Below are 12200 nucleotides of genomic sequence, written 5' to 3' on the forward strand. Positions count from 1 at the left end.
ATCAAGCACATCTTGGGAGGTACATATACATAACATAAATTAAATGAATGTTTACTGAACTTTTATACTGAACGTTTCCTGAAAATAATTATTATTAATAATATACTAAAAACAATTACACTGTAACAAAGGCAACATTTCAAAAATGATTGCACTTTTTCATGGTTTTGCACAACATTACAAGTAAATTATACATGTCATTCTGAAGTCATATTGCTTGGGTGGGTGTTGTGTTTTCTTCCTGCCTACCTGAGTTAGATAATCTGAAAAATGCACGTTAAAATAATTATTACCTCAGAGTGTTTTTGTAAAAGTTTATAACATATTCCATGACATATATTAAGTATGTAAGCATTGGTATTAATATTCATATTAAATACCAAACAGAAAGGATGTATGTATTTCTATATAGGTCCTGCCATCAAAGCTTTTTAATTGTTCAAGTGAATGCATTTTTGGCTCAGATAGTATATAAAACATGTGTAACATTAAAGGATATGAAGTTTAAAAAATATGCATTCTGGCATAAATTATGAGCAAAGAAAAATATTCAAGTACTCAAGAGTTATGATCTATGTTTTGCCAAATTAGTTATTATATTTTATAGGTTTTCTTTAATATACTCAAAGAAACCTAAATTTCATTTAAAAGGCTTAAACTTAAAATGTACCCTTGGTCGAAAATCAGATAAACTTTTACTGTTTCATTTAAAATGAAGGCGTGGGTGGTAGTACAATTTTTTTCAACTTTATTTTTTAATAACAAATGTTTGATGACTATCAAATATAATGTAAAAACTACATTACAAAATTACATAAAAAGAAAGAATTTCACTTCTTGCCTTTGATCCAGAAGAAATCCAATGGAGGTCAAGGTAAGGATAATGAAGCAAACTCTCAGCAGGAGAGTGACCTGTGATAGTGCCTGTAACACAAACACAGAGAGCTTTGAACACTGTCCTCTCCAGTCCATTCACATTGTCCCCATTAAACAAATGGTACTTCCAACAAAGAACAAAAAATAAAAATGAACTACAGTAAATAAATAGAGTGCTGATGTAAGTAAATATAAATACATCTAAGTGAAAGAATAATATATACAATCTTGCTTGGAGGATTTATTTTCTTTCAAAAGCAACAGCACCCAAAGGAATTCTTCTTTCCACAAACTGGTTACTAGAGTTAAAGGGAAAACTCACTTAACAACTGCAGAGCTGCCTAGTCAACTTCCCTAAGTAGCTAACAGACACCTGAAATTAGCATGTCTAAAATCCTTGTATTTGACATCTTCATCATACATTCCTAAGTTTCTTCATTTTAGCAATGGCACCTCCAGTTCAACTGATACTCTATTCTATCCCATCAAGATCTCTACCACAACTGCAAAAATTAGTTTCTAAAACTGTGTGCATTCAGAATTATTCTTCTACAGGATAAGTCATAATATATCACATTTTTGTGCTAAATCATAAAGGAGCTTTAAATATCACTCAGAATAAAACTGAAAGTTCTAACTCTGGCCTACATACAACATACTCTCTATTGTCACACAATCTTTATGCCTAGTGATCTTTATATCCTCTACTCCTAAATCACACCAGAAATCTGTTCTTCCTTGAGTATGACATGCATTCTTCCTACTCAAGTCTGTTTGCTCAGCCTGGAATGACTTTTCCCCTAGCTATCCTTTTGGTTCTTTTCTTCATTTTATTGGGGTAACTATTTAAATGTGTACCTTTGTCCATCAAATATAAAATATTACCCCTCCATAACCTTATTCTATTGTTTTGGTTTCCAATTTATCACTTCCACACATTTACTCATTGTTGTGCCTTCTCTGTTGGTTGTCTATTCCTATTAGGGTGTTAGCTCCAAGAGAGAATTAATCTCTTTGCTCCTGCCATGTGACTATAACTTTGCCTATTAGTATACGATTACTGAAAGACTGACCAATGGAATGAATATTTCCTACTTGGTTAATAATTAATATCATGTTAATATTATAACATCTAACATTAAATATTTGAGTTCCTTAAATTAAACTGAATTATTTAAAAAATTAATGTTAATATTGTAAATGTTTCTAAATGCAGATAATAAAATTATTAAATACTTTAATATTCATTTATTCAATTTTCTCAAACATCAGTTGTTCTAACAGCCTTTCAGTTTAAATGAAACTAAGATAAACTAAAGCAGAGACTTAATATTGAGCACATTATACTTCTTTTAGAGAGTCCATTTTCCTAGGGAAATTTTCTTTTTTCATTAGTATACTTGATAGACTAATTAATGAATGAATATTTATTGAGCATGTGTTATATACTATGGTCAATAAGAGTGTAAGAGAGGGCTCAAAAAAGATAAAAATCCCTGCGTTAAAAATCATACTACTTTACTCCTGACTCACAAGTTAGGCTAGCTACACCAGAGAAAAGAAGTAAAATAGACATAAAAAGAAGAAAACCTTTTCTTCCTGAACATCATCCTCTCACAGGTGACTATCAGTCTACATACTATATCCTAATAATATATTTCTGTGTAACAAACTGTGAAAGATGATTTGATACATTTTGCTATGAGTTTATTCTATGAAAAAATCTAGATTCTGTTATCTAGCAAGGTGGAATATTTTGGGGAATTTCTCTAAAAGGTCTGAGATGAGTTATTAAAGGTGTTATTTTGATTAGGAATGCTCTATCATCCCTATGACATCCCCACAATTCTGCACTACCTTTCTTAGACTGGATTTGTGATCCTGAAAATCTAAGTCTTAAAGATGCTTCCTGGTAATATAGCATAAATACAGGGACAGGAACCAAGGGGCTGCCGTCATGCTAATTGTAATTCTAAGTAAATCTGAAGAATCTATCTGGAAGTAAGATCTTGGTCTTTTAAAAAATTGTCAATATTAGTACACTGTCCCTTTTTACTTAAATTTTCTAATACCCTAAGTGCTTATTATTGCAGAATTCCAAAAAAAAGTCTATGATTAGAGTGAGCATTTTCTAAAATTTTAAGCAAATATATCAAAGGTGAAATTGCACAATGATGTAAAAATAATAAATATATAGTTCAGAAAGACTTAATATGGCAGTAGTATAATTTTCTACAAAAATTTATAAGAAATAAAAGTCAAAAAATTGCAACCTCATGAATCACTGGACTTTGGGTAGAGAAAAGCAAACATTTTTTTTTCATTAACAAACAATATAAGCAATATATATTTCAGCTATTTCCCAAAATACAAAAGAATAAAAGATGTTAAGAAGTTGTTAGAAGTACCCAAGCATGAAGGAGGAAAAGGAAGGAGAGCATAGATGACTATGGCACAGGACTGTGGTCATGATCATCACACCAGAGGAGAGAAATCCTGTGGTGTCAAGATGGTAACCAAGGTGTAAAACAATGGTAATCCATTAATAATAAATAAATAAATAAAGACAAGGATCTCTCAAGAAAAAAACTTTCTTTTCATTAAGATTACTTTTGATAATGAAATCATTAGCAATAAGTATGTATCTAGACTTTGAGTGTTCACAGTTAAATTTAAAAGTCCAATTTTCACATATTTTTGATAAATCACAATGGCATCTTAATTCAAGTGATATGCATCTTATGATTGATATGTTTATTATATGATGATTTTAAAAGAGCTGTCTGATAATGGCAGATCTACATTTGGAAAAATACTAAGAGTATGAACAAATATTTAATTTCACAGTTAACATTTTATTATTTGATATAAATGCCATATTTAAATATATAATTTTACAATTTTTATATATTTTTATATTTCAATATAGTGAACAAAACTTTATTTTTCATTGCAACTTGTAATGATTATTTCTTTCTTTCTAAATCCTATGCTTTTTAGACAGGTAACTTGCCTAATATCCTCCCTTTAATACATATTTATTACATTCACTTTATGGCTTTAAATTATAACTGATGCTCATTTCACTCACATTTCTTTTTTTTTTTTTTCTTTATTATTTGGTAACCCTCTAAAAACTTTAGGAAACTAAAATCCCAGGGGCTTCACTGGAAAAAAAATATATATATACTCAATATTGACTTAAGAGGTTTCATGCAGGACCTATGCTAGATCTAATTTGAGCAAGTGATACTTTTGTTATGTGAATACAACTAAACACATTGCATTTTTCAAAGGGTCTGATAAAACATGTCAATATGAAAACTTCAGTTACAAAATTGTGATGTCCATATGTTTTACAGAGTACAGCAATCAGAGAAATTTAAAATGATACAAATTTGTTTCCAAATTTATACTGTTTATTTGCAGATGCCTCATTAATTTGAAATATATCATCAAATAAAATTTGTGTTCAAAACATCTGCAGTAATTTTAGTATACATTCTATTTTAAGAATCTTACATAAGAATTCAAGCTCTTTTGTGTATGTCCATTATTTAAGAGGGTAGCACTGTCTTTAATAATTTCTCCTTGGGAACATGCTCGCTACTGTGTTCCTATTTTCATTTCAAATGCACATTCATGATATCACCCCATGAAGTGGACTCTGGCAGCTGAGGAACTAATTTCCTAAGCATTACTAAACCAAAATCAACACAAAAGTCTGTGGGTCATATCACTAAGCTAACCACTATATATTTAAATGTATGCATTGACAGTTTTGGTAAAAAAGGAATGTGCTTTTTACACTTTTGTGGTGGCCATCAAATTGCTTTTTTGACTGCCAATGTTATTTATACAGAATGTGCACACATAACACAAGTAAGTATTAATCTACTCTGGTATATGCATAAACAAAAAATGCTGTGGGACCACAGCAGGGTCCCCAATTACAAGTCAGCCACAACTTTTCTGTGTGATTACTGGCTGCAGAGAATCTGGAAAAAAAATATTGCTGTTGGATTTTAATGTCTTCGTATGCTTTTAAACATTTCTGAGACTAAAAAGGCACTATAGAATTTTGAAAATAAGCAACCTTTTTTTTCCAATTTGCACAGCATGTTTTTAGCAAAGAAAAGTATGTGTGGGAAGTTAGCAAATGTACCTTTCAGAATTAATTTGTGTCAGGAATGAAACTGTCTCCAACTCTAATTTCCATTTGAAAAAGATTTCAACACTAAATATTTTTTGTCAATATATCTACATGAATTTCTCATGTAAATTTTTTTCTAAAGCAAAAAAAAAAATCTTGTGACAACTATTATATAACTCACGTTATACATAGTGTTTAGCTTCATTTTGTCCAGGAAGCATCTTATATATTCTTAGATATTCACATCTCTTGAGACTTATTTTTTAGGATCTCTGTACAAAACTAAAATCAGTAACTTTCTACTGTTGTTTCTATGACTCAGTAGACTGATTTTGGAATCTCATTAAGTACAATTTAAAAAATTCAGTAATACAAGTTGTATTCAATATTGATTATTATTAGAGTTAGATATTTGGGTAGAAATGATCAAACTTGCATTCAAACTTGATTCACTCATGCATATTTTTAGGTGAAGAAATTAAGACAACATTATTCAAAAAGTCATCAGTGATGGGTTAGTTATGCAATACTTGAAAAGAAGACTACAGGTCTTAGGTTAAACAATTATTGTAACCATCACTACAGTGTGATAACTGTATGAGCACTGCTAAGAGTGACTTATCAATAGTACATGTAGTTTTTAAGTAAGTTTTGATCCCCAAATTACAGGGTTCAGATCTTTTCCCTTTGAAAATAAAAACAAAAACAAATCTAGTTCAAATATAGTACTGGTTTTGCTATTAGTGGTAGAACACGTAAAGAAAAATAAACAGTAAGTCATTCTACTTCCTACATTATATTCTTAAGACTTCTGGCTAGATAATGTTCTAATATTTTCATTTCACAAAGTGGAAACTAGAATTTCAGTCAGTGCTTTCTATGGCAATCAGAAAGCACATATTTTCCCAAACTATATGAGGTCACTATTTGTATGAACATTTGTTTATTAAGGCAAAAAAACCCCACAAATATTGATGAATACCAATAATTAAAAATCTTTAAATAATGCTAAAATGTAAAATGTGTTTTGTCAATATATTATCCAGTAGTCTCTATAATAACTTTGTGTATATCTATTTTATTTAGCAAGGCACACTGTGACATATACTATTAGTTGCCTAATCAGAAAATATCCCCCATTTCTTCTGTATTAATTCTAAGCTGTTGACTTTACACAGGTATAAGGAAGGATTGTGCTCTGGGGAGAGTGAACTCTTTATCCCTGGGATATGAATTATGCACGGAATATTTCGTTCATGGTTAATTCATAACCTGGTGTTAGTTAGTTCAGGATGGGCATGTGAATTAGTCTTGAGCAGTGAGACATGAAAGAACATTTGCTGGGAAATGTTCTGAGACTTTTTCCTCCTCCTTAAAAGAAACTTAGAAGATATTCTAGGAGAAATGAACATGCTGCCTTTGGTCATTGTCTGTGAACACAAGGTGCCTAGAGTTGCTGTAATTATTTTATGAAGATAGAAAGCCAAGTGAATTGTAGAAAATCCTTTAAAAACTTCCATATTTGATCTACTGAAATAAAAAATCCTGCAAACTCTTAACTCTGAATTTTCAATTACATTTAAGCATCCCAGTTACATTTAATTGGATTTTGTTTCTTAGGGCAGAATATATCTAGTAGACACTCCTGCCATGAATATCCAAATAAAGGAGTATCTTGCATGAAACATTTTATGCTACTAGGCACTTGACTAGTATGCAAAGTGTGTATGAACTGTAAACAAGTTTATATTTTATTTACAAATAAGAAGGAATCCAATAGATCTAGCATTCATTATTTTTTCCTATTTGAATTTGTTTCCCTCTTTCTATGTGTTATAAATCTCAAGTGTTTTTTCACAAGTCATCCTTTTTTCCTCTCAGATGGGGAGAATACTGTAGAACTGATCGTCTGTTCACAGACTAACTGATCGATTGTCAGGCATCATCATACTGATTTTTTCAGTAACATCCAGCATTAGTCAGTCTCTAATGTGGTTCTTTCACTTTGGGGGATGCTGGAATTGCTGATAGCTATACTGTCTCAATAAAGGTTGATGGAGTCTGTATGGAAATATGCACTGAGAAAAGCATAAATGCAGGGGCTGGGGGGGGGGAACTAAAATATTCCTGATGACATTATTTAACTCTTTGGATTCTGCTCTACTTGAAAAGCCCTAAATTCTTGAGTTATATGAGCTAATAAATTCACTCTTTGTTGCATTTCTGTCACATACAACTGAAAAGTCCAAACACTCAGAAACCCACTTCTTTCTTTTAATTCACTGTCATTTGGAATATTTAAGAACTGCTCCAGTGGAATTTTTATGCTGGGATTATTATAATAATTTCCAATTATTAAGCTTTATTTTATATATTATATTGATTAAAATTATTAAAAGTAACTCCACAGTAGTCATTTTGTACATGCTTATTATTTTTTATTAATTATTTTATGGATAAACTAATACTGGATAGACTAATTACACAGATTTATTTCTTGAAAAGGTAATTGATCTTTCCAAAATTCAACTTCCCACTGGCTCTTAGCTTTGTTGCTGATCCTTTCAGGTTTTCTCCAACAAGAATTACTTGATGCCCTGGGACAGCTGTGAGGATTTGTACTCAATTTCCTCATTGGATTCACATTTTCTCCACATTTTTAGTTTCTAAGAAGTATCTCAATTTTTTTTTTTTGCCAGCTGTTTGCACAATGCATTCAAAGAATGTTTTTTATTGTGTTTTATGCAGCAATTTTAGGTGTTTTATATACCTTAAAAAGAAACAGGTGTATATAAATGATTATTTTTCCAAAATTTAGAAAACCCCTCATATTTCTTTAATTTCTTTAATTTATAACCATTATTCATACAGAACTTTGGTGAGAGACCTCAACATTCCTAACTCAGTGAGGTTATTTCACAAGGCATGTATTTTCTGTTAACAAAGACATGAAATTTCTTTACTATTCTTGTTTTTTTCCCCCAACTTAACTCTCTTCTTCCAACTTAGTTACTTCACCATAATTTATGTACCTCTTTAGACTTTCACAAATCCTGTTTGGAAGAATAAAATAGAAATAAATCTGTAAAACAAGTAGCTAAAATAGCTGTTCATTTTTTCTTCCCATAGCTTATCATGCATTTGTACATATATGTGTGTGTTCTCTTCAAATAGAAGACAATAAGGTTTTTAGAGATCATTTCTATGTGTCCAGAAAAATGGCTCCTTGGTGGTAACACCTGAATTACCTGACCCAGTGTTTTTATATTTTCATAGAACAAACTGGACATTCTGAATGTTCATGAAGAACAGTATAAGCTCTACTTTGAAGATTCTCTAACGTACAGGTACCAGGTATTATCCAATCACTGCATGTATGTTGAAATTGATACAATGTATGCTTCCCAAACACACTTTATCCTGACTTCTAATTTACTCATATTGAGGATTTGTGTGTGTGTGTGTGTGTAAAATAATTCCCTATTTGCAACTAAGATTAATAACATACCTTCCTAATAACATTTTAGACAGAAATACTTTCTAGGTAATTTATGTTTAGTAGTCTATAAGAATTAAATTATATATTTTAATGTGAGATATTTCCAAACATTTACAGAGAAAAATTAGAGCACAGCTATGATTTGTAAAACTTTTCTTTTACAAACAAAATAACAGATAATGTTCTCATACTCTAAAGTGTGATAGCACTTACAGCTCTGTTGGTAAAGGTCTCTTCATAAAATACTAGCATCAGGACAAACTGTATAACTGCATATATCTGTAATAATTTAGATGCCGATGAGGAGAAGGGAACTTCTTTTCCTGTGACCTAGGTATACAAGAAAGAAATCCATTCTTCATGTTGCTCCTTAACTTATTTTTCTCACTGAAAAATACATTAAGGCAAGGTAAAACTGCAAAAAGAAATGAAAGGTTTTGCCTTAAATTTCCCCCAAAAGACTCTCACATTCATTTTTTTTGGATAGAAAAATGTGAAAGTCAGGAGACATACTTTTCAAAATTTCAGAATTATAATTTGTGTTTGTCTGCTTTATATAAGCAATGTATGAATTTACCAATGTTACTGTTAAATATAATCAAAATAAATGTGAAATACATTATTTGTATAATTATACATGAAAGTATAGCAAAATAAAAATGATTTGAGTTAATATTGATAAATATGCCTCAAAGGAAAATAATCCTTTATTGGAAAAAAATTTCCCAAATGAAGATTTCTCAGAATTACTGCAATTCTGTTTTTATATAATGTAGATATAGACATTGAAGGACCTTAAAATAATCACTTTGGATAACTAGTGAAAAAAAGGCAATTAATGAACCAAAGTAACTAGACTTTATTTCCCCCTCTATCAAATTCACTCATGATGTTATATAACTGTGAACATACCCAAAAGTAACTGAGAACTTTCAAAACTATAGTCTTCATAATTAGATTAGAAATAAACGTCAGGATTTTGAAAAGCTAATAAAATTCACATAAAATATATTTACTTGATGGGAAACTCATGGGGAGTACAACTGAGATGAAAAATGTACAAAGTGATGCAAAAATAAACTATTCTATATAATGCACACATATATATTTACTTATTATTTCATTGGAATATTAATTTTTACTCAATTATCCTTGCAGGCAGCTGTCACTTCATTTTTCCATTGTTTCCATATTAATATTAGGATTTTTAATTTACTTTTTTGTTTGTTTATGCAGATAAGAAATGGGGTATAGAACAGAGTTGTGGAGGGTGAGAGGATTCACCAGAGACAGAGTGGGGAACAGAACATGCAGGTCGACTGGATTACATGGCTGAGGGCAACTCTGGTGAGACAGGAGAGGGCTGCTGCGCCATGTGGATCATTCCCTGGCTGGGGAAAGAACTCAGGCCACAGTGGCTGGTGATAGTTCGATAGAGCTGACATGTTAATCTCTGGGACATCATGGAGGCCCAAGAAGTGTTACTTTGATAAGAAATCATAATAATATCCTGCAGAATTAGAAATTCTGTTGTTCAGCTCTATAAGAACAATTATAGACTGAACTTCCATTTTTAATTTGGTTTCTGGCATCTTAAAGATCTTCACCTTGCCTATTTTTCCTTTTTAATGGAATTTCTCTATTGAATGCCACCACTGTGCCTTAGTAATCCGATTGCCATACCATCTTTCTCTGACTTTAAACCATCCATTTTAGAAATTTTAGTTCTCAGATTTTCATGGAAAAAGGAAGGATAGAATGCATCATCCTAAGGACCCCTCTATCTCAGGTGCTCCAGAATTCTGTGACCCAATTTTATGTGTCTGGGATGTATCTGTGTTACATAAATGTTCTTTATAATGGATTAGTGGATTGGAAAACCAGCCATAACTGCTTAATACACCATTGACTCCCCCACCCAAGTGTTTGCCTGGAAGAAGCCACCCTATTATTGGCCCCTAGTTGTGTTCATTAATTAAACTTTACAACTAGGCTGCAATAAATCTATTTCCAAAAAATTTACATATATCCAATGGGGTGACCTTATAATGTAAGACAAAGCTTCCTCCATCACCAAACCCCAAGAATTCTATTTACCTCTGGAATTTCTTCACTCAGTCCAAGCCTTGGTTTACCTGGACCCCATCCTGGCCCTTTAAATATGACAGAAAACTTATTGAAGAATCCAGGTGTAGCCCAGAATGTAGTCCATATGTAAATTAAGTGGTGGAACTAGAAAAATGAACATAAAGCTCATTTAAAATAGGACATAACAAAAATTATTAAATACAATAGATCATGCATTATTTTATTATTCAGTGTAATTCATACATTTTCCCTTAAAAATTATATGTCAATTAATTCAGAATAATATGCAACTGCACTCCCGATTGTAATTTATTCTATGCATTCTACATTCTGTTAAGTTTACATATGTTGTCAATATTTCTGAAGTAACATAAAGTTATAATTTTGAAAGTGAAAAATTATATAATGGGTCAGAAAATCAGAAAAGTAGAAAAAAATAGTTAAGACATTCCTTGTAAAGGAATTAACTGGAAAATCATAGGCATCTTTCCTAAAGATGATATCTTCATCTTGCTAAATGAATGTAGAGGTTGACCATGGAAATACGCAAGTATGGCATGTGTATTTAAGTATTTTTTAAATAGCCCCTTGCTTAGTGTATTAAGTTATAGATAATGTCATATGATGGAAGAATGTCCAAAACCATTACTCATGGTAGATTTCTGTATATTAGACCATATTCTATAATAAGAAAAGGAAAAGTATGCTGAGTAAAGAATTCCCCTTGAGACTTATAACAGGAATGATATTCTGTTTTTCTTCCATTTTGAAAAGATTTTTTTAATTGAGTTAACACTGACTTACATTATTATTAGAATTTTGGAATTATGGGATTTCTCCCACCCAGTAAAACCAGTTCAAACATAGTCTACCATCATGAACCGCTGTGTTCCCTTTCCTCTTTCTTCTCATGTTCTTTAAATAACACACATTTGATAATACAAAAATTAAAAGTAGATCTGCACAGAAGTATTCAATTATATTATGAATGTTACCTATACATATTAGAGGTGTGATAATTACACATCATAGGCTTAAATATATTTCCAGAAGTTAGGAATTAGAGACAGACTCTATAGAGATATGTTCTATTGTAATGTAGTAATAAATTAATATAGAAAGATTTGGATCTATCTGAATTTGTGAGCTCACTGATTTTTTTTTTTTCAGTTTCTTGAAAACTTTAAACTTCTAGGAGTAAGAGTTTGTGGTTGTTGTTGGTTTTTTTTCCATAAAAGGGGTTCAAGCCAGAGGTGGTGAGAGGATTCACCAGAGACAGAGTGGGGAGCAGAGCAGGCAGATCAACGAGGTACACTGCTGAGGGGAGCAGAGGCAAGGGTCAGGAGCCATCTGCCACACCATGTGATCACCTCCAGAGCTGGGGTTAGAACTCGCACTGAAGCAGCTGCAGCTAGCTTGCAGTGGTGTGTCCTCACCCATTATGCCACCAGGGAGAGCCTAGGATTAAGAGGTTTTAAAAGTTGCTTGAGACTTCCGGAAGATGGCGGCAGAGTAAAGACGCCGAGATCACCGCGTCCAAGCCGGCATAGGAATTGAGGACCGAAAACGGACTATAGACTCACT

The 12200-nt window shown here is 31.7% G+C and overlaps 1 protein-coding gene across 2 annotated transcripts in view; it reads right to left on the minus strand.

The window, feature by feature from the left end:
- The window catches only part of AGMO (alkylglycerol monooxygenase), a 284977-nt gene that overhangs the window by 115100 nt on the left and 157677 nt on the right, over positions 1-12200 (minus strand). For both annotated transcript variants that reach the window (XM_004676735.2, XM_012720743.1), the window contains exons 10-12: positions 10626-10760; positions 8742-8858; positions 842-924 (exon numbers count right to left, since the gene is read on the minus strand). In XM_004676735.2, coding sequence (XP_004676792.1) covers positions 842-924; positions 8742-8858; positions 10626-10760 — 335 coding nt within the window. The remainder of the gene's footprint in view (positions 1-841; positions 925-8741; positions 8859-10625; positions 10761-12200) is intronic.

This window comes from Condylura cristata, unplaced genomic scaffold (assembly GCF_000260355.1).
Source record: "Condylura cristata isolate star-nosed mole 26May11 unplaced genomic scaffold, ConCri1.0 scaffold00005, whole genome shotgun sequence".
In the NCBI taxonomy this organism is placed as follows: Eukaryota; Metazoa; Chordata; class Mammalia; order Eulipotyphla; family Talpidae; genus Condylura; species Condylura cristata.